General features: G+C 34.5%; 1 protein-coding gene across 1 annotated transcript in view; it reads right to left on the bottom strand.

Annotated features, from left to right (window-relative positions):
• ERBB4 (erb-b2 receptor tyrosine kinase 4) overlaps positions 1-24,760 on the bottom strand; it is a 1,149,310-nt gene that overhangs the window by 288,984 nt on the left and 835,566 nt on the right. The window contains exons 8-12 of the mRNA XM_047868778.1: positions 22,337-22,450; positions 20,810-20,936; positions 13,259-13,332; positions 12,252-12,342; positions 9,845-10,044 (exon numbers count right to left, since the gene is read on the bottom strand). Coding sequence (XP_047724734.1) covers positions 9,845-10,044; positions 12,252-12,342; positions 13,259-13,332; positions 20,810-20,936; positions 22,337-22,450 — 606 coding nt within the window. The remainder of the gene's footprint in view (positions 1-9,844; positions 10,045-12,251; positions 12,343-13,258; positions 13,333-20,809; positions 20,937-22,336; positions 22,451-24,760) is intronic.

Below are 24,760 nucleotides of genomic sequence, written 5' to 3'. Positions count from 1 at the left end.
CCATTTTTTCTAGGTTGTCTACCTTGTTGCCATATAATTGCTCATTGTAATCTTTTAATAATCCTTTGTATTTCTGTGGTATCAGTTGTAATGTCTCCTCTTTCATTTCTAATATTATCTGGGTCCTCTCTCTTTTTACCCTGGTAAGTGTAGCTGAAAGTCTGCCAATTTTTGTTTATCTTTTTAAAAAAAAAAAACACTGTTCATTTCATTAATCCTTTCTATTGTTTTTCCATTCTATATTTCATTTATTTCAGTTCTGATCCTTTATATCCTTCCTTCTGCCAACTTTGGACTTCTTTTTTTCTTGTCTTTTTTAATTCTTGTGGTATAAAATTAAGTTGTTTATTTGAGATCTTTCTTCTCCTTTCTTTTAAAATGCAAGTATTGCTATAAACTTCTCTCTTAGGACTTGTTAAGCTGCATCACATTAGTTTGGTATGGTGTGTTTCCATTTTTGTTTAAGATATTGATTTATCTTTTAACTTCATTTAAGGACCAATTGGTTGTTAAGTAGTGTGTTGTTTAATTTCTACATATTTGCAGATTTTCTAGTTTTCCTCCTGTTACTGATTCCTAGTTATATACCATTATGGTCAGAAAAGATAACTGGCATGACTACAATCTTTTAAAATTTGCTAAGACTTGTTTTGTCACCTGAAATGTGATATATCCTGGAGGATATTTCATGTGTGCTTGGAATGATATATATTCTGCTGCTATTGGATGGAATGTTCTGTATATGTCTTTTAGGTCCAGTAGGTCTAAAGTGTAGCTCAAGTCCAGTGTTTCCTTATTTCCTTGTAGTTCAAGTCCTTAGTTTGTGTATGGATGATCACTGAAAGTGGGGCATTAAAGTCCCCTGCCATGATTGTATTGTTAGTGATTGCTCCCTTCAGATCTGTTCAGATGCTCTGTTGTTGGTTGCATATATATTTATAATTGTTATATCCCCTAGGTGAATTCACCCCTCTTTTACTACATAATGACCATCATTGTCTTTTGTTACATTTTTTACTTAAATTCTATTTTGTCTAATATAACTGGACCTGGTTTCTTTGGTTTCCATATAATATGCTCTCTTCTTTTGCCTAAAATAATTTGAGTTGGGTTTTTGCCATTAAAAGAGCACTGGATTAGTTTCTTTTTGCTATTGTAATAAATAACAAAATGTAATCACTTAAAACAACACAAATTTAGTCCTTAGAGTTCTGGAGGTCAGAAGTCCTCTTGGGAAGAGGATCATCATAAGACTGTGTTGCAGTGACGTCTATGAGTAGGGAACATTAGGTATATATGTGGAATGAGAGTGTAGTCTTTGTAACATGTTAGAATGAGTTAAAACTAGAGAAGTTAGGAGGGATAGGAATGGGGGAATAATTGATAAGACATACCCACTCACTCACCATATTGAATAGGTTGAACAGACATGACCCAAAGCTTTGTTTAATATTTTTTAAATTTTTTAACGTTTATTTATTTTTGAGAGGGAGAGAGAGAGAGAGAGAGAGAGAGCGCATAAGCGGGGGAGGGGAAGAGAGAAAGGGAGGCACAGAATCTGAAGCAGGCTCCAGACTCAGAGCTGTCAGCACAGAGCCCGATGTGGGGCTCCAACTCACTAGCTGTGAGATCATGACCTGAGCCGAAGTCATACACCCAACTGACTGAGCCACCTAGGTGTCCCCAGCTTTGTTTAATCTTAAGTATTCTAGTTACTATATCTCTGACTTGATGGCACCTGGGAAGGAAATTCTAGTGGGGAAGATAACAGGCAGCAGGGACAACAGTGACAAAATATTAGAAAGTCCTTGAATATTCTTAGAACACTGAGCACATTATAAAGTACCTCTCAGGAGGCACATTAACTGTAATAGAGTAAAATAAATTTCTAAGTGTTTTGTTGAAACTCTAAATACATAAAATTTAATAGCACAATATATTGTGCTATAATTACTCAATTAATTTGTAAACTAATATTAAATATTCCTTTGTTTTATTATGTTATCTTACTAAAAGGAAAAAAAAAGAACACCATAGGATGCCTTTTAAAGTTCATTCTTTATCTTTGTCTCCCCAAACTATTATTAAATATATAGTTTCATGTTACTCAACTGTGAATTTTCCTGTCGTACATCCTTTTTGCGGAAATAAATCATCATAGGAAGAAATGAATTATCAGGACTATATGTTTTTAATTATATTTCTGACTATAGAATAATAGGAAGAATGATGGGGGGTGTGACAGTAGTTTCTCAAATGATTTCCCACAGACATCTGCCTCAGAATGATCTGGTATGTGTTAAAAATGCAGAATCCTGGGCCTCAAACCACTGTATGCATTCGTTTTCTAGGGCTGGTGTAACAAAATGCCACAAAATGAGCAGGTTAAAGTAACAGAAATTTATTCTCCCACAGTTCCAGATTTCAAAATCAAAATGTCCACAGGCTGTTTCCTTCTTGGGGGCTCAGAGGGAGAATCTGTTCTTTGCCTCTTCCCTAGCTTCCGGCGATTGCTAGCAATCCCTGGTGTTCCTAGGCATACAGCTGCGTAACTCCAGTCTCAGCTTCTGCCATCACTTGGATTTTTTCCCTATGAGCGCGTGTATATGTCTGCATGTGGCGTTCTCCTACCTGTGTCTGTCTCTGCATCTCTCCTCTTCTTACAAGGACTCGGGTCATATTGGATTAAGGTCCTACTCCACTCCTGTGCAAACCGCATTTTAATTTACATCTTAATTACATCTACAAAGACCTTATCTCCAAATAAGGCCACGTTCACAGGCATTAGGACTTTAATACATCTTTTGGGGAGATACAATAGAAGCCACAACACTTATCTAAGCAATAATCTCTGGAAACTGACATACAGACTTCTGCATTTTTAATAGTTAAAAGCTGGTGCCTTAAAATTCCCCAACTACTGATCTAGCAGCGAGTCAGGTTAAAATGTTGCCATTTGTGATAAACACTGAAGCCTGCAGTCATTCTGGTTTTTGTTGTTGAGGGGCCATCAGTTCTTCCAGAATTTCTGGTTTACAAAATGGAAGGAGCGACACTTCTGAAATTATAACTGCTTACTACCCTTTTAATAAGAACACGAAGAACATTTTAGAGCATTGATAGTAATTAGATACTGTGCTATTTCAAATACAACAAAAAACTCCTATTTGCATTTTTTTACAAAGTGTATTAATGTATTTCTTCAGTATAAAGAAGAAAACCTTAGAAGTACAATTAAGATTTTCTATCTTCTGATTACTTAGAACAATGACTTCACTATATACTAGGCTACGTACTATAAGTTTTGTACTGCACTATGTTTTACTGAAAAGTGTGGCAAGGTTGACTAATTTCCCAGTAAAGACTGGCAGTGAGGCCCATAGCACAATTCTCTAACATGGTCGCCATTGTTGGGAAACGTACATTTACCCAAGATACTATGGGCTGGGCTTGGAGTGTGCAAATTAAAGACAAAAATAGGGGACTGAGAGAAAGTAAGAAAATCAGCAATCTTAGGAATATTTTCTTAAAACAAGGTAAACATCGGGGCACCTGGGTGGCTCAGTTGACTGAGCGTCCAACTTAATTTCATCTCAGGTCATGATCTCACAGTGTAGGGCTCTGCACTGAGCACAGAGCCTGCTTGAGATTCTCTCTCCCTCTCTCGCTGCCCCTCCCCCTCTCAAACTAAATAAAGAAAATTAAAAAAAAAACAAGGTAAACCTCAGTTTATAATTGAAATTCATTTTTCTATAATATACAACGTATTAGAGGTGATAATGATGACAATACCAACGGGATTGTGATTTTATAGAAAGTCAACACTACTTACGATGTCATAGACACTAAAATGCTTACCATTTTGTAGTTATTGTCACTCTCACCAGAGTAAAACAAAAGAATATGTTAAGCAAACATTGTATTTTTCTCCACCAGTGTTAAATACCCTTTATTCCCTACTCATTAATTCTTTGCCCTGATTAAATTCTGGACATTCAGTGATTCATCATAAAATTGGATCATGTTGCCATTCAGAGGATTCAGTTATTAGCAATTGACTATAGTTTCACTATTCCCTTTTTCTAGATGCATGTCCAGTGAGAAGGATTTTATAACTATCACATTTCAGGAACACCAAAATCATAGATAAATGTAAAAAAAATCATAGATAAATGAAGAAATTTATATTCCTTTTATATTCTTTGTCTAAAAAATCTACTCCTCATCACCAAATATTTGTCTCTTGAAACACTAAACTAAAATTAATATTTTGTGGATATTTTTATAAAGCATGAAGTCTGTTACTTATAAAGCTGATTTTAAAATGTTTTAATTACAAGAGTAAAGAGAGAAAGTATTTAGAGGAGTCTCAAGCATAGACATGTTTTATCCATTAAAGATCTCAGGAGGTCATTTTTAAATTCCTCAACATCTAGGCTTCTAGTGACAACTCTCATTTCTTCAATATCTATCAGTGGTTTATGTGCTACCTGCACACTTAAAACTCACCACCTTGATAATGTGAATTGTTTATTTTTTAAAAAAATGAGGCCCTTGATATTTCTCCTTTCTTTCTTTTTCCCCAAGAAGAAATGTTTCATTAAGTAAAAAGTTAAATATTGCATCTTTACACTATGTATTTATATGTATTTATATACTATATAATCTATTTTAATAAGAAAATATAATTGTATAATAATAGTTAGCATATATATATAGCACTTGTTTTGAACCAGGCATTCAGTGAAGTCAGTACTATTATTAACCCCATATCCAAATGATAAAACTGAGGTTCAGAAATGTTAAATAGCTTACCAAAGACCAAACATCTAATAAGTAGTTTTCTTGGGATTAAAACCCAGGCCATTTGGTTCTAGAGTGTGCTCCTAAATGTGATGCTGCACTGGGTATGTTTCAGTAATTCAGGTTTTCTTATGAAAATCCATCATTTCTTTTTGTTTGGGGGAAAATCAAGGTGAAATGTAGAGCATAGATTTTGAAACTAGACAAATGCTGGGTTCAAATACTGAATATGATTTTTAATAGCTCAAAACAGTGGGGATATTATTCAACTTACTGATCATCTGTATATTCATCTGCAAAATAGAGATAATGATACTTTACAAGGTGGTGGTAAAGATGAAATTAAACTAGACAGATCAAGAGATAGAGCCTGGCACTGTTTTGCCATTTAGCTGGAATACTGCAGGAGCACCTGGGTGGCTCAGTTGTTTGAGCATCTGACCCTTGATTTTGGCTCAGGTCATGATCCCAGGGTCATGGGATTGAGCCTATGTCAGAGCCTGCTTAAGATTCTCTCTCTCCCTCTGCTCCTCTCTAGCTGCCCCTCCCCCCTGACTTTTCCAAAATAATAACAACATATATTGCAGACACCTGAGATCAGTAAAGGAGAGATGAATTATTAATAAATTATGTTTGAGGGGTGGCTGGGTGGCTCAGTCAGTTGAGCATGACTTCGGCTCAGGTCAGGATCTCACAGTCTGTGGGTTCGAGCCCCGCATCAGGCTCTGTGCTGACAGCTCAGAGACTGGAGCCTGCTTCAGAGTCTGTGTCTCTCTCTCTCTCTCTGTCCCTTCCCCACTCGTGCTCTTTCTCTCTCTGTCTCTCAAAAATAAATAAACATTAAAAAAATAAAATAAAATAAATTATGTTTCATCAGCATCCTAATCAATTAAGGATTTAAAAAAATCATGTTACACCAAAACTTCTAGATGCATTAGAAATTTCAACAGAGTGTGTAATATACTAGAAATAAAAGACAAAGACAATGCCAGGATCATAAACATGAAAAAAAAACAATCTATCCACTTAACTAAATAAAAATATAAAATATTTATCAAAAGGCAATTTTTTTAAATTACCTAAGAGAGGGAAAGTTATACATAACACATTCAAGAGATAAAAATTTAATATACTTAATTTGTGATGAGGTCTTTCAAATCCAAAGGGAGAAGACCAACTCCAAGTTGAAAATAAGAAAAACTCAGACTGACTAATTTACGAAAGAAGAAAATTGAAATGCTCTGTCAGCTAAAAAAATATAAATTTAAAAGACCTCTTTTTCATATTTCAGATCACCAAAATTTAAAACCATAGATAATACCCAGTGTTACAAAGAGCAGTGGAAAATATTATCTATCAAACATTGTTTAGGAGAAGTGTAAACTGACCTATCACTTTTGAAAGATGACGTAGAAAAATACACCAAAATTTGTCATATGTTACCTCATTTACACAGGAATCCCACTTCGAAGTATTTAGCCTAAGGAAATAATTGTACTTGCAAAATATTTTATGAACTAAGATCCACATTATGGCAGTGTTAAAAATGTAAAAAATAGAAAATAAATGACCATTAATATGGCAATTATTGGCTAAATGTATTTATATGCATCTTTTTAAAACAATAAGAACGCCACCATGGAAGATGCTCATAATATATTAGACAGAGACATATGGCTGAAGACCATTTAAATCTATATGTTATGATACTGTTTCTATGTGAAGAGATATGCTTCATTACCTATATATCTATAAACAAAAATTACATATTCTTTTTCCATGTTTCTACTGTTTGGAGTTCTAACAATGATAATTGGAAAATAAATGTAATTTCATTTTGAAAAGTTAATTATGAATTTAGTTTCTCTTGTTTATGTTTAGTTTAAGTGTATATGTACTGGGGCGCCTGGGTGGCGCAGTCGGTTAAGCGTCCGACTTCAGCCAGGTCACGATCTCGTGGTCCGTGAGTTCGAGCCCCGAGTCGGGCTCTGGGCTGATGGCTCAGAGCCTGGAGCCTGTTTCCGATTCTGTGTCTCCCTCTCTCTCTGCCCCTCCCCCGTTCATGCTCTGTCTCTCTCTGTCCCAAAAATAAATAAACGTTGAAAAAAAAATTAAGTGTATATGTACAAATATTTTTAAAATAAAGGTGTATGAGTTTAAATATAACTCAGATTTTGAAGGGTTAGTGTAATATAATCTCTTTACTGTTTACGTTTTAGAGTTAAATTTTATATTTAGATATTTTAAGAAACTTCAAACACTTTCATTAACCTACCCAAAAACTTCTTCCAACCAGCACTGTCATTTTGCTCATGCTATAGCCATACAAATGAAGGAGACAGAAAATGTTCTAGCTTTTCATATCCTAGAGTTTCTCTCAATCTCAATCTCTTCAAACTAGAAAGTCTGCTTTGAAATTTTTGACTTAAAAGTGTAAGATGGCTCAAGCCACTTTTACACTTTACAGATGAGGTAAAATTTTTCTTTTATTGTCATTACTGTTTAAATCATGTTGAACTCCAAAAACAATGTTAAAAATCAAGGCTGCCTTGTCTTTTAAGTTACCAAGCCAATGCTCACATTTAGAGGATTTTATGGTGACTGTGTATGCATGCATGGGTGTGTATTCTAGGGATGTGTACATGTGTATGTGTTGTGTGTGCATATGCATATGTATGTGTGTACCTTGTGGTGAATATGTGTGTGCTCGTGTATATTGTATGTGCAAAGCCTATTAAGAGAGAATATCTTAAAAATTCGATACGTGCAGTGCATTTAAAATGAAGCAAATATTTAAGTTTTCCCATTTGCAAATAGTACTATGGATGATGAAAAGGCTGTAATCACAGATGGGCAACCACTGTAGGCTCAAGGTAAACAGCAGCAGCATCACCTCTCAAGTCAAGTTTATAGGGTCATTACATTTCTGAAAATTCAAGATCCAGTGTACTGTTAGACTGAAATTCAAATCGTGATCAAAGGATTTCATGCAAAACTGTTTACTCTAAAATGTTACAAATGAAAAAAAAAAAAAGATAATGCTTAATTTTATACTAGAGCACCATAAAACTGCTTCTTCTAACTGCTTCCTTTCTTCCCCAAACTGAAAAGTCAACTCTAAGAGCACAGAACAACAACAACAACAAAAAACCAAACAAAAAGCAAAACAAAAACAAAACAAACAAACAAACAAAAAAACATTCATGGTCTGAAAAAAGGATAAACTCAGTCTAAGAAGTGTAATACTGAAAATTGAAAAAACATGTTACATTTTTAATTTATTGTTATTATTTACTTTTTGGTTGCTCAAAAAGCTTAGAAGTCTTAAAGAAGTATGGAATAATTACATGTTTTACCTTATTTTGTTTTTTTTACATTTTTATTTCTTTTTGCATGTTCTTCTTTCCGTTTGCTTTTTATTCGGCTTTATGAAAGATAAAAAGAAGTAAATGTGGGATTTGCAAAATGATTAAACGGGTGAAAGAGGAATGTGTTTCTCTGATTCTTTTATGTTTTGTTCAGGTTTTCTTGTTTTCCTAGTAGTACTACTGTTTTATGTTATTTTGTTTTTTAAATGAAGTAGAAAAATAGGAGACTATAACTATAATCCTAACTTAAGGAAATAGTTAAAAATTTGTGTTGAAGAAGATTCTATTTTACTTCTGTGAATAATCTATTTTGTCTGGGTCATGTACAAACACACATATAAAAATATGGGATAAGAAGCTTAAGTATTAGAAAAAAAACAAGCTTTATGTTACAAATCAAAAGGTATAAAACTATGCAAAGAATGCAGGCTAAATAAAAGGATAAATATTATTCAATAAAAACACGCATATTTTGATATATAATAAGATTTTGCATTTCTTGATTTTATGTGGAACAGAAGAAACAAAACCTCAGGTTGCAATAAGTTTTTTTCTGCAAAAAGTATTTTTAAGGGTCCAAAACGGCTAAAATGTGAATTCCTCACAAATTATGTCATATTTTATGAATTTTGCCACCCTGAACTGCCTTAAACACTTTCAGAAACAAGGTGGGGTACTCATAAGTAAAGTCATTATTTAACTTGGTAAACTGAAATATATAAGCCTCTTAAGAGTTCATATTTTTTTAAAATGTCCTTTACTATTCACTCACTTATAAATATACCTTTGTGACTGTTCCAATGGTCAGACCAAACCAATAAGACAACATCCAATAGCAAAACGTTTCTCAGGGGTTGTGATTTTTAAAAGGACTGATGCATTATGACCACAGTAAGTATATGTATTTGTAACAGATCATCTAAATTCTGAGTCTTTTTATTTGATATTTATCATAAGTAAGGCAGACACACATGCTTAGCAGTGGCGCTTGTAGGATGTAGAAGAAAATAGTACTTAGTAGAAACACACAGAAGAATTAAATATTAATCATTGAAATATCAAAGTTTAAGATAGGAATGCATCATTATGTATCCATGAAAACATTATTTACTTCTGTGTAACAAAGAAATGATGGAGTGAATCAGTAAGTGGCAAAATAAATGTAAAAAAGAAACAATGAACTGGCTACAGAAATGCATTTATGAAATGAACTTTCTTAACAGCCTCTTTTACACATTTCAGGACACATCTGCATTTTTGCCACCACCCCCCAAAGAGTAAATAGTCTGTTATCCCATGATACCAAATTCACTGAAACCAAAAAGCAAACAGAAAATTCAGTAGGGCAGATTTCCACAAACTGATCACGTCCAAAGAATTACCCAGGATGCTTGTTAAATATTTAAAAGCCCCAGTTCCATTTATATCTATTGAATCTAAGTCTCCACAGGAAGGTTCTTACGATTGGGCAAGATTTGGAAGCACGCAGTATGTTATAAAAATATTCAATAGATTATAAAAAGTCACCCTATGCTGATTAACTACCCCCCTTCTTAAAGGTTGAGAAAAAGAGGGAAACAATCCTGTATCAGTTATTTTTAAGTGTTTGGTCCAACATAAAATGGGAGAAAATGTTCAAAGTTTCTGTTTTAACATCCAAATAATGTACTTACTACAGTTTTCAGCTTTTCTGTTGTCCCGGATCACTATTCTTTGGTTGATAGTGCTGAAGAGTGTTGTCCAATTAATGGTATGATAATAACATAGGTTGCTGTTGTCAGTAATATAGATGTTTCCTGCACTGATTTCCTTCAGGGACTGGAATTGTAGAGAAGTGATGCCCTGTTGTTTGAGGATAAGCAAGGAGAGGCCACTAAAGAGAGGGAGGGGGGAGAACAGAACAGTATTTATATGTATATATTAATAAATATTTTCTGGCCATGACTTACATTCTTGAAGTAAAATAAGGATGTCACATCTTACTCCAAAAAGAATGCAAATAGATCATAAAAAAGAGATTAAATCAATAAACTGTGACCTGAACATTATTTACTTACATGCTATATACCAAGTTTTAAAAGTAATCATTTGACCCCCAAAAGGAAAATGTTCATTTTTTGGAAGTATAAATATTAATGATATCTGTATATCTATTTACATACTTAGTACGAGTATATCTGCTCACTATTTTCCCCACTATCCCCTAACCAAATAATTAAGAGCATCTGGCTGGCTCATTTGAAGGAGCAAACAGCTCTTGATCTTGGGGTTGTGAGTTCGAGTCTCACATTAGGTGTAGAGATTACTTAAATAAATAAAACTAAAAATACTAAATAATTAATAAATGTTTATGGAATGATTGTTCATCTACATAAAGTAAGACCTTAATTCTACTCCATTTAATAAATTTATATATGCTTTCAGAGGGTAAATATTGCAGAGAATGACCACAGATATTTAGCTTTAATTTATACCTCAGAAGCCAAAGTGTAATTGTAATAGTTGAAGAATGTATAAGTAAGGATAAGGGACATTAAAAATTGAAGAGAAGAATGAAATTAAGCTAAAAGTTAAAAAAAAATACTCAGAAGGCTTGGACAACTGGGGAAAGCATCTCTAAAAATTAAGTAACAACTGTAGTGTGGAAACAAATTATCATTTCAAGGAAATTGTTTTAACATAGCCCACATTTTGTAATTAAGTTCCTTTTCCATTCTCTAAAGAATCATGTGTTTCCCACATTTAAATCAACTAATGAACAATATTTTACATTTTGGAGATCAAAGCTGTCCCCTTTTGTTTTATTTATAAATGTAAATATACTTTGCTGTCAACTCAGCTCAGAAGTTTTTCCATGCATGTGTGTGTGTGTGTGTATGTGTGTGTGTGTGTGTGTGTATATATATATATATTATACATTATACATGTATATACATATACATATATTCTTATATCCATATCCATATATAAAATCCATATATATATTTGCCTTGAAAATAAGCTGATATATATATGTATGTATGTATATATATATATATATATATATATATATATATACTTAGTATGTGCATATTCAACTGAGATGTAATTCATTCTCTGAAATCTGTGCTCTCATCTTGTGCTGTTTATTACAGTGTGAATAATGCTTGACAGATTTTTAACATTTGACTCAACAGATAATAAAAGTTGGTTGCATATAGCATTTGAATAGACTGTATCTCTCAACTATGCTTCTTTATTAAGTACTTTTCCCCTTTATAGTGTAAAACCTCTTACAGATATACCAGTTTTAATAGCAAAATTCAATAATATTTCTGTGAAATATTATTACAGAATATTTGATGATAATATTGATTTAAGGCATCTTTCCTTTTTAAGCAGAAAAAACTAAATCCTTTTATGTAAATCAACTTTTAACTGTTCATAAATAAGAATCTCATACAGATGAAATCTGAAATAAAATAAAGCAGTGCCTTAATAAATATTAACTCGTTCATTTTTACTATGTGAATAAAAATATTGATATTGGGCTTTTAGAACAGTGTCCTTCTGAGCCCTGATTGTTCTGTCCACTTTTAACCTGCATTGCACTTAGACTGGTGAGCCAAATCCTGAAATATCAGCCCTGTGATGCATGGCTCAAACGCTGGCACCAGAAACAGAACAAGAGCCTTCTGGTGAAACAGCATGTGTAACCCACACATGTAAGCCAGTCCCAAGTCATCCAATGCCATTTTTTAGTTATAATAACACCTGCTTGGAATAAAAACATTTGATTTTATGGGGTCCTATTATGTACACCATCCTACAAAACCCTAATAATTGTTTTAAGTGATAAGGAGTTGAAACTCAAACTGCTTATTCTGCATACTTTATTTATTTGTTTATTTATTTGTATCCTCCATACTGCAAAGCGCAGTCGGGGTACTTATCATTAGGCTTACCTTTGGAATTAAAAGTGGAAACCCAATATTTGTAGAATAAATATAAAATAAAGGAGGCTGAAACTGTGACATACGTATGCATGATGCTACTTTTGAAACATGAAATACTTGTATCTCTGAACATATATACACCCACCTGTAGAGTACTCTTCCACCAATGGTCACCAGGTTAGAAAAAACACTGAAGTCAGTCATGTTTGGAGGCCATGACTGTATGTTCAAGAAACCTAAAAAGATAAGGGCAGTAAAACAACAAAACAAAACAAAACAAAACAAAACAAAACAAAACCAAAAAACTCAGAATATCATTGTCTTAGTAACCATATTTAATACTGATTATTCTTGAAATATGGTTAAAATGTATCGAAAGATAGGAGGTAAAAATAAAAACACTCAATATTCCTATTTTGAGTCATTCTATCTCCTATTTCTTCTTCCAAGATTGAGGGCCTTCCTCAAAATTCCCGGGCCAACAATACTCCATATAATGAGTATCAAACTAATGAGCCAAAAATCTAGGTTTCTCAGACACATGGAATCATAGAACTATGCATATTAAAAGATTTCAATTATTCTTAATTTGAAACACTTTTCTAGAATCAAAATACTTAGTCCAATTAGATAAAGAGAAAAATACAGCTTTAATTTTTCTGGAAATCCTTTCCTACTTTACACTTATAACACCATTTGTCTACATTGCATCCTAATGCATTCATGTATATATCTAACCTTTCTCATTTAATTTGCCATTCTTTGACATAAATTCATATCCAATTTATGTCTGTGAATCCCCTATCAGCTAGTATATAACAGCCCTGAACATATTAGGTGCTCAATAAAATATGTGCTAAATGAACGCTCCATGTCATCCGTGCCCAACAGTACTTGTGAAAACTAAATAGCAAAACATGGATTCAAAGACCAGTTGACAACAAAAAAAGTAACATAAAAATTTCAAGGATATTTTATTTTATAAATTCCATGGGCTTTCCAAATGTGCACAGATAACATTTCAAATAGCATGCATTTTTAAAATTAGAATTGGCCTTGAAAATAAGTTGATTTCAATATCATGTAATATTTTCAACAAAACACTAACATTCACAGAGTTCCTAGCACAGCAATCACACTTTTAAAACTTACCTGTTATCTCTCGAACGGTCCGAAAGACATTCAGTTTCTCTGGGTCTATGGCTTCAATTGCATTGTAAGGGTCCCTAGCGAATCAAGAAGAGACACAGCCAGATTTTAAATTACATAAAGGAGTGAAAACGTAAGAAATCGTGACTATAGTTATTGCACTCAAATTCAATTTTAAGTAGCAGTATAAAGCTTAGCAATGTCTTGTCCAGTTTTCCACACTACAGAGGGAGAAGGATTAAAAGGTGCTTTGAGGACCTTTTTGATGATATGAGCTCTTTGGTGAAGGCTCTTCTAGACCTAGCCGAATGGTCCAGGTTGACTACCCTAAAGAAGTCTCCAAATAGAACAAATCCATTTATAAACAATTGCATTTCATTTTGCCTTTTAAGGTTGTTCTTAATTAGGAAAAATACACTCTGTGAATAACTTATGGTGAGAACAACTGCCTTTTGGGCTCCTCAAAGCATTCTAAATTGCTAATAGCACCTACAATTTCATTAAATGGATATTAAAAAAAATGAAGTCAAATTTTTCTTTTTTGCTGTATCCTTACATTTGTTAGTGAATTTTTATAACATTGTATGAAAGTTACTCTTCATAAGGATTATTTAGAGCAGTCTTGTTCTTATCCGGGTTATTCATATTTGCTTTCATAAAAACAGGAAATATTTGCTTCCATATTTATGAATCATACTAACACCTGAAATAAAATTTATAACAAATTTAATAATATCCCAAAGGTGTAAATTTTGGAGATTTAAAAAATACCATTTCCTAATGCGTAAATATATTTTGGCAATTAATGTTATTGACCTATAGATGCCCAGGGTTTTAAAAATATGAACATAAGATACCTTTTAAAATTAAATATTTAATGGATTTTTTCAGAAGTTTTCTTCTTAGGAAGATGCCTTTCATGTATAATATACTGAACATTCAAAATAGTTACAAACTTGAATCTTAAACATAAACACAATACCAAACATTTCTCAGTAATTCAAGTAATACCTTATGCTGTTTTAAGGAATACATTTTATTTTTAAGGTTTATTACTTTGAAAGACAACCTTGGAAATCCTGGGCAAGTAGAGACCTCATATCACTATATACCCTTCAGAGAAAAATTATATTCATTGACCACTTCTCAAAAAAAAAAAAAAAAGAAAAGAAAAAGAAAAAAGAAAGCAAATCTAAGAACAATGAACAGGTTTTCTTAGAAGCATGTATCCACCTGTAGCAATCAACTGAGTTTTATTCTTGCTGTGTACATCTGTTGTTTTACATCTTTGAGAACCTTCTTTTTTATTTGGGGAGTAAACAATTGGATAGAGTGATATATTGGATGCAGCCTTAATAGGGCTATCAATCAAGGTGCTCCACAAACAGATAGGCATATGGTCTATCCTAGGAATCTGAGTCTGAACCTACAGACATTTATTTATCTTAGCATTAGAGCCTTAAAAACACTATTAGCTCCAGTAACCTTGATCTCTGGAACCCCATTGTACTGGCTGTCTCAACTTGGTTCATCTGGGTATGCTCCTATACCACGAAGCATCCTATATCTTAAAAAACAAACAAACAGGCAACTACAGAAACTCTGTTTGATTAAAAACAGTTTCAAACTAAGAAGTGCAATTGACACAACGTAATACTAGTTTAACGGGGAGTGTTATGGAAGGCTTGGAGAAACACTGTAGTTTCCCCCATAACTCACACATAATTAAGATTTTCTTCAATGTGATATGAATGTCTCTCAAAAGCTTAAAGTCTAAATTAAATGTTCTGGTAAACTTGTTCTATTTATAAATGAAGATACATTGAATGAATAACTATGCTTTTGCTGAATATGAAGCCAAAAAATTACTTCACCATGGGGGAAAAATCTTGTTGTTACCATTTTTTAATGTGCAAAGACTTCTGTACGTAGACGTATCAGATCTGCAGTAGAATAAGCTTTCAACATTTGTTCTCTGATGGAAGGCAGTGTATAGAACAGCTCTGGTCATATAATCAAATGTCTTGGCTTTATTGAGAAACACTCAAAATTCAGGGCATGCACACAATAATGGGGTCAGTCCAAACCTATACTGAGAACACTTCTAAGTTGCCAGGAATGAAATGAGTTCTGGAATGTTCATATGAAGCCCAATGGACCACAGACATTTTATATACTTAATTTGAGAGATTCAGGACTCTCATAAAATAAGTTGACAGAATCCTACTTACCAACTTCAAACCACCTACAGGGAGTTGCATCTTATAGCCACTTGAAATCCATAGTGCTTTAAAATCAAGAAATTCCCTAGCTAAATTCAGAGCCATGTGAAAGAACATTATGTCCACCCTGTCATTGTATTTGGTGATCCAAAATAAAGCTCAGGATAGAGAGAAACATATTTTTACAATTCCACTGAAATTGCTTTATTTTTCACTAAACCCATTATCTCTTTTCCATTGTTTATCATCATGATACTGTATTATCTAAGCACTTCGTGTCTGTGTCTCATTGTGACACAGCATGAACATGCTTATTTGGTGAGCAGTTTGTTACTCTAAGTACATGCACATGACCATTGTCAAACATGACAAAAGATGAAAGGTGAACATTCCTATGGATAACACCGATCACAGGTTTGCCTGTGGTTCCCATTCTAAATAAAAGAGCAAGAGTGCCTAGTCTATTTCTGGCAATAGCCCTATCGTGCTATAAACATGCCAATTAAGTTTCTTGAGTTCTTGAGACACCTGGGTGGGGCAGTCAGTTAAGCGCCTAACTCTTGATTTAGGTTCAGGTCATGATCTCACGGTCATGAGATCCAGCCCCGAATCAGGCCCTGTGCTGAGTAGGAGCCTGCTTGGGATTCTCTTTATTCCTCTCTCAACCCCACCCCCCAAAACTAAATAAATAAAAATTAAAAAAAAAACTTTATTGAGTTCTTTTATATATTAAAATTTTAATTGACAAATTGACAGTAAGCTTACTTATTGCAGAAACTTGTTTCTGAAAAGTATAATCTCATTTAGTTATGATTTTTGCCTATTTATTTTTTTTAAACATTTATTTATTTTTGAGACAGAGAGAGACAGAGCATGAACGGGGGAGGGTCAGAGAGAGGGAGACACAGAATCTGAAACAGGCTCCAGGCTCTGAGCTGTCAGCACAGAGCCTGACGCGGGGCTTGAACTCACGGACCTCAGATCATGACCTGAGCCGAAGTTGGCCGCTTAACTGACTGAGCCACCCAGGCGCCCCTTACCTATCAGTTTAAAGAAATACCTTAGCTATTTTATCCAAAGCATACATGAATTTAAATTTAAAAAAAGAGAGAGAGGGAAGATTGAAGGTAATAGGAATTGAGGGAAAACATGTCTTTAATTTACTAGAAGGTTTTTACATAAAGGACTCCATGTTACTCACATTTAAAGTCTCTCTCTACATGCACACATTGTATGCATGAATACACATAATGCCTATATGTTTATAAGATGTCTTAGGCTTACTGAATTAACTTTTTATCAGTACTTTCCTAAGATTAAGAGAAAGGCTTCAAAATATATGTTTCATACTGGCATGAGACTGGGAATGAGAACTATCACATATCACATATATATTTGTCCTGGAAATCCCTTATATATTATAGTTGAGACATAACAATATTAATTATAATGTTAATATTAAATATTCCAAGCTATTTACTATTATTAAGAAGAAATAATAATCTTCTGAACTAAGGGATATGACTTATTGCCAAGAAAATAACTTTGTCTTTATTTGTTTTTCAATAGTCTACAAAATAATCTGTTACACTGTATGTTGTTCTATAAACTGGATATAGTCATTGAGATTTTTGTTTAGCACTGCCTTCTTTGTTATTTTCTTTCTCTCTCCCCTTCCTCTCTCTCTCTCTCTCTCTCTCTCTCTCTCTGTCTCCTTTTTTTGTACCATTTAATGTTTTACAATATGCCAGGTACTTGACTAAGCACTTAAAAATAATTTTTGTTTTTAAGCCCTACAACAACCAGAGAAGGTAGGTATTTATTTTAATCCCTACAACAGCCAGAGAAGTTTATTTAATAAACTCAACTCTCAACTTTACATAAGAAACTGAGCATTTGACATATTATGGAAGCCACGTAACTCAGTAAAATTGTCTACAGTGGATATTCAAATCAGTCTAGTCTGGATCAAGTTACTGAAGTAGGAAATTTAACTCTTACTTTCTGAGCTCATTTTTTAGGAGAGGTTTTGTTTACCATTATATTTTCAATCATGTGAGTCAATTTTCTATAATTCATTTTCACCCGAATCAGTTAGCAAGGTTGTTTCCCTTGAAAGTCAGGATGCATCTAGTATTTTGTAATGATTCTTCTCATAAATTTGTGAATATATGGCATCTATTGTGCAATATATGTTTTTTATTGTGCAATATATTTTTATATCTTGACATATCTGCTTCCCTTTTTTCCCATTTCTTTATTAATATTTACCCTATTCTAGATGTTAGGTCATTCAGGATATGTAAAACCATTTTACAATTAGTATAAATCCAGTCTTTTGATAAATATGCTCCATAAGGAGCCAAAACTAAAATAACAATTCCGAACTGCCCTAGATGGTCTTTTAAACCTCCCCATGCATGGTTTATCTGTAAGATTAACAATCAGTGGGTGTTTTTGTTGGTTTCATTATCCTTCTATACTCACAGAATTATTGCTGTGGTTCTCAATGGGGGCAATATTACCCTACTGAAGGGAAGCTGGGACATTTGTAGAGGTGTATTAGTTGTAACAGATTAGGGGACACTACAGGCTTTTAATAATAACCCCAAGCACCAAAAAATTAAAGTCTCCTTCACAGAAAAGGTTTGCCTTATGTCTTGAACAACCTTAAAATGTCCCACCCAATTAAGGACTCGTGTGCACAAACTTCATAGCTGATCATACTTTGACTGTGTGTAATTCTGTATTCATGTTGCCTCTATTTCAATGATATTTAATTCCATCTTCCCCTTGTCATATAACAAATATGTCTGTTACTTATTACCTATTTCAGTGGTCAGCTGTTCCTCTGCTCTTTATTTCCCCATACTTCTGGCACAAAATGACTTCTATTCTTATTTCTAATAAATCCAAACTTTCATTACAAAGTAGAAGCTGAGCATTTTCCTATCAATACATATTTTATTATACATTACTTTTGTTGTATTTTTTCTTTAAATTACAATTGGAGAATTATAATCACTTCATAAAATTATTGATATAGGTAGGCTATATTATCTATGATTTTTATTTCAGAATTCAAAAGGAAGTATGAAAATACTATGTATAAGATGGATGTTGCACCTGATTATAACGAAAACAGCTTTTCTAGTGCAATTTATGACATTATATTTTCAAATATTTCCCCACACTGATGGACCTGAGGCCAATTCATTTATTATGCCCATGTTAAAGCAGGCAACGTGAATTAAGTGGGTATGTCTTCCTATTTCTCAGAAGATGCTGTTAACATGTGATCTTTCATTCATGGTGATATGTGCTTTTGAAAATAGTTACAATGAGGATATATTGTTTTAGTAAATGTCATACATGCATTCAATTATATAGGTGCACTTAAATGTAGACTCAGGTCTCCTACCCAGTAGGGCCACGGAGGTGAGGATAGCAATGTGAATGGGTTCGAGGGTCAGTAGCAACTATGGTAAGTTTGGTTATCCCATCTCAAAATGGCTAGAACTGGGGCACCTGGGTGGCTCAGTTGGTTGGGCGACCAACTTCAGCTCAGGTCATGTTCTCACAGTTTGTGAGTTTGATTCCCACGTCAGCTCTGTGCTGACAGCTCAGAGCCTGGAGCTTACTTCAGATTCTTTGTCTCTCCCTCTGTCTACCCCTCCCTTGCTCACACTCTGTGTCTCTCAATAATAAATAAATGTTAAAAAAATTTTTTAAATAGCTAGAACTACACAGCTCCAACAGATTGTTGCCATATAGGAGGATGTGCTAAGGGTAACCAAGTCTACATATTTTTAATGAGAAGTTAGAAATCTTGATGATATATATTTATTTTGTAAACATTGTTTGGGCTGAATATAACATACCTGGGGCAGAAAGTGTGGACATACCATTACAGTATCTGGCATGAACCCATATTAAAAGCTGCATTTTAAAGTAATGGTTTATGCAATAAGATCTACTATAATTTATTTGTATGGAAAGAAATACTTTGTTCTATTTCTCTCACTTTTCCTATTTGGACACATTTATCCATGATGTGTTAAATTATTTTGCTTCTAGAAATGATGTGATATATGTTTAGAGTTAAGATTTTGAATTGAAATATGTGAGTAATATTCTTTATCTGTAGCCTGTAGCACTAATATTTAGGGATTAAGAGTAATATAGATAAATGGATAAAATATAAAGTAAAAATATTGACATTTTTATTACAATTGAAAAAATACAAACTTGGTTGTTTTCCCAGTTAAAATCAGCAGGTGGTTCTGTAATGAAGGAGCCAAGAAAATGTTACAATTTTTATTGCTAAAATGAAATTCATTTAATAGATTTCGTATAATAATACTAATTTCCTAACCTAAGGAAAGAGAAAAAGATACATCAAGGCAAAGAGAATTTCTAAAAGTTTAAGAGAATTTCAACTTACTGATTTGTTTTCTATGAGATATTTAAAAAAAAATTTTAATGTTTATCTTTATTTTTGAGACAGAGAGAGACAGAACATGAGCAGGAGAGGGGCAGAGAGAGAGGGAGACACAGAATCTGAAGCAGGCTCCAGGCTCTGAGCTGTCAGCACAGAGCCGGATGCAGGGCTCAAACTCATCAACTGCGAGATCATGGCCTGCGCTGAAGTTGGACGCTCAACCGACTGAGCCACCCAGGCGCCACTCTATGAGAGACATTTTAAAAGAAACATTAAGGGAGCCTGGGTGGCTCAGTTGGTTAAGCATCTGACACTTGATTTTGGCTCAGGTCATGATCTCATGGTTTGTGAGTTCCAGCCCCACAATGGGCTCTGTGCTGGCACCATGGAGCCTGTTTGGGATCCTATCTCTCCCTCTCTCTCTGCCCCTCCCTGCTTGTGCTCTATCTTTATCTCTCTCAAAACAAATAAATAAACTTAAAAAAAAAAAGGAATATTAACTTATGTTTCCTTGAACTAATCAGTTAGAGTCTGAATGAAATTCCTCACTGTACCCATTGATACAGTTTCCCTAAGCATATCTAAAAATATGTCAAGCTTTCTGAAATTTGTAGATTTGAGGAGAATGTCCTACAAATACATTTTAATAAATATATAAATGTATATTGTCAAATATAAGTAGTTACTAAACTCATAGTCTGAATATATCTCAAAACTGTGGTTTTTACTATCACTGATGGTAAAATCTGGCATTTGACTTTGCTGGAGAGGAGCATTAATGTCGGGCAGAACTCATCTGGGCCAAAAGGAATCAAACAGACAAAGCTAAAGAATCCTGTAAGCTTTGTCTACACTTTGTAAAATAATTTTCTGCAAAAATTTAATACTGACCCATGAATACCAGTGACAAGGAAGATCAAATTCCCATTGATTTTGGTGCAGTTTATGAATTTGTCAATGTTACTGGAATCCACGGTCTGAGCTGACATCAGTGATCCTGTGCCAATGCCATCACAAGCTGTAGAAACAAGACTCACAGTCAAGGAGGTGAGAAACTTTGATCTCAGTCAAGAAATCATTGCATTTTTATTATAAAATAACAGTTTTTTTTAATTATAAAATGGAAAAAAAAAGTTCATCATAAGAAATAAACTGTTTTCTAACATAAAATAATCATTCATTCATGCAACATTTACTGATGGGCCTACTTTAAAATATTGTCCCTGCATTATAGTCTAGTGACCATGACTCATAAAAATCATATCTTATATCAAGTCCCAGTATACCCACACAGCACATACATAACTAAAACAACTTTTAACAATCAACACTAGCCCTTGCCACATAACGTCAACTATTTTCTCATCTGTTCTAAGATATCATTTTTAATACTTTTAAATCACTCGAGGAAAATTATTTCATGGCCTAATGATGGTCTACAACCTGTGGTTTTAAAAATATTGGCCTTATTAAGAATATATATTAAACAAAGTACTAGTGAAATGAGTTGTAATCAGAATCAAGAGCCATTTAAGTATTTACATTTAAATTCTTAAATTGAGTGCTACCTATACTTTCTGAGCACTACTTAAAGACAAAACAAAACAAAGTATGTGTATTTGTGTGGGTGCGTGGAGGGGGTGAGGGGGGAGAGAGGGAGGGAGAGAGAGAGAGAGAGAGAGAGAGAGAGAGAGAGAGAGGAGAGACAAAGAGAGAATGTAGTCTAAAAGTAAGTCTGAAGTTTGCCCTTTTAAAAGGCACTTTTTGATACTTTGGAAAGCTTAATATCGTTCAGAAAATTTGGACTCTACTTTCATCCTGCTTAATTTAAGTTTCATTCTGGTGAGGAATTTGAGTACTGCAGCTAGAAGGGATTTCTTTCTCCACTAATATTCTATGACATGGATTATCTGAAACATTTATTTAATACTTACAGTAAACTTTCTTGTCATTTTATAATCTCTCAAAATAGTTTTGAAGACCTGGAGAGTAAATATCATGTTATTTGTCCCTTTGCACCCCTTCATATATACAGCAGATCATTTAGCGTAGAGTGGCAAGCGACTAAGATGGGTTCTTGATGCTAAAATAATCATGTGATCCCTTGTTATATGCATACTTCTAAGATCTGCTACATATAGAACAAAACACAACTTTTTTCCTGTGTTTCTATCAAAGTGCAGTCTGAATTTTACCTGCATCATTTACTATAGATCATTCAAAATCAATAATACACACTGTTGAGACAGTTAGTACTTTGGGGAACTATTCAAAGCCCTGGGAAAGTGTGTGAGGGAAGGTTTGGTATGGGAGTGATGTGTTCAGAGAAGCGAACTTAGCCGGTCCATTAAGAAGTACAAGGAAAAACCTTGTTGTAGGTCCCAGTTCTAGCCAAAAATAATCTCAGCTGTCACTCACCTTTTGGGCAAATATCAGTGCAAGGTTTACACATTTTAATCCCATTTTCTTCTACTTCCATCTTGGAACTAGGGCAGGCACGCACACAAGAACTGGAATCCACCACAAAGTTATCTGATTTTAAAAAAGGTAAAATGAGCAATAATGGTGATGCTCAGCAAACAACTTTAAAATAAGGTATTTTAGGGCTTGACAATGATTGGCATCATTGGTAGTATACACGTCTCTTTCCTTAAAACATCTCCGTTTAAATATCTCAGCCTGAAATAGAATCTATGAGCATCCACATTCAAATCCAAGGGCAGCATGTGTTAACAATGGTTAGTACTTGCTTGACTACTGCTCCACATCCTGAATTGCCCCCAAGATAGAGAGAATTTCTTTTATAGACTTAGGAAACTACATGACATTTAGTTTGTGTTTTTCAATAGTTCCACTTCATTTCATGTCATGATGCAAGTTTGAAGCCTAAAAATACTTCAAGTTACATGAGGCACAAATGAAGCTGAAGTTGAATTGCCTTGGATCAAGAAAGTGCACTTCATATCCAGGAGGAAATGTTTAAAATGTGTTCTATCTTTCAGTGGAATGTCATATAAACTGTTCCCTAGTTTTATATGAAGAAACAAAATGGGATTTGAAAGGCAGCATCTTAGGAAAGGTATACTAAATAAACCAGGTATATACAATTACCTGATACAGTGGTAAAATGTTTAGGGGCCCAGTGATCTGGAATATGCCATGACATTGTCTCCTCCCAAAAAAAGAACAAATCATTGCATCGAAAGCCTCCCACAATAAAGAGAAAACACAATACCTGCTAGGCCACTTTATATTTCAAAGGCAGTATCCTTCCATGTCTGGGAATACTGCTTCTGGCCTAATATTCAGTGGTATGGAAGGCTTTTGGCCTTGAAGGGGGCTCAGATCAGGAAAGGCATATCGTGCAAGTCCAGTCTGGGATGCAAGCAATTATGCGACTTGGGTAATAAAACCCAAGAGGCTATCGGTAGTAGGAGTGTCTGTTGTGGGAAAATAAGTCATGTGGAGTTATGGCACATCCCAGCTGGAAAATCATATTGAGACCTCCACAATTCTATAGCTAAGCCACACAATCTGTAGCACATAATCGTATGCTATTTAATAAACAACTCCTGATACGCTTCTGGCTCCTGGGTCATTGATTGACCTTCTAGTCAGAATTACCCATCACAGGGGCACCTAGGTGGCTCAGTCAGTTAAATGTCTGACTCTTGATCTCGGCTCAGGTCATGACCTCCTGGTTCATGAGTTCGAGCCCACGTAGGGCTCTGCAGTAATAGCACAAAGCCTGCTTGGGATCCTCTCTCCTTCTCTTTGACCCTCCCCAACTCGTTCTCACTCTCATTTTTGCTCTCTTTCTCTCCCTCAAAATAAATAAATAAACTTAAAAAAATTAAACAAAGGTTTGCCCATCATGCATCAGGTTTTATTAGAACCATGATGTCATAATGTTGGCCATGTTCAACAGGAATCTACCCCAAGATAGAAGCAGTATATTTAAGATTGGATGTGAATCATGGCAGAGGCATAAGTAAACACATAAGCAGGTAGCCCAGACTCCTCGTGCTGGCACCTCTCACTCAGCTCATACCTATGTCTGCGTGGGGGCCAAAAGAGGGCACTTGTGAGAGTTAACAGACGAAGACAAAAATTAAGTTTGCTATGTGGGTGCAAGCCGCTCAAAATGAATGGCAGTGGCCCTGCAGCTCACTCAGGAGCAGACTTGAAAGACAGTGGCAAGGAAAAAACCTACCAGTGGGCATAGTTCTGGATAGTTCAGATGATCACTTACTTTGTGCGGAACACACAGTAAGTATGGACTTACAGTAAGTATGGACTCATGAGCAGTAGTTTGCCATGGGAGAAGAAATATTGGGAAGTCTGGGACTGAAGGAAGTCTGCGGTGGAGGGATGTATATGAATCCATGGGAGTGGGCAGTGAAGATCTTTGCATTCCCAGTTAACATCCACCAGAGGGCATCCACCACAACAGAAGGCACATTGTTGACACTGCATTGTAGCCTGTTCCCTTCCTTCTCTTTCTCCTTCTGTAGTCATTCTGAGAACACTCCTCCTTAAGGACCTAATCTCTGTGTGAGGAGAACCAAGCCTGCAACATCTGAATACACTGCATATTATGTGGCCATCCTTTCTGCAAGGTCTTCAGAAATACCCCATATTTAAACACCTCTACAGTTTTGCAGAGAGATATATCAAGTGGAGTAAATACAAATTATAAATACCCTCACATCAGTCAGGTACAGATTTTGCAGCCAAACGAGTTGCAAAAAATATTTGTCTTTTTAATTTTTGAATGTTAGAATTCTGGGTTGGAGATTGTGGACCAGTATTTAAAAGCTAAATGTCTTTGTTTTCCCAAAA

This window comes from Prionailurus viverrinus, chromosome C1 (assembly GCF_022837055.1).
Source record: "Prionailurus viverrinus isolate Anna chromosome C1, UM_Priviv_1.0, whole genome shotgun sequence".
In the NCBI taxonomy this organism is placed as follows: Eukaryota; Metazoa; Chordata; class Mammalia; order Carnivora; family Felidae; genus Prionailurus; species Prionailurus viverrinus.
Note: the sequence above shows the minus strand (reverse complement) of the source record. Positions and strands in the feature narration are given on the sequence as shown.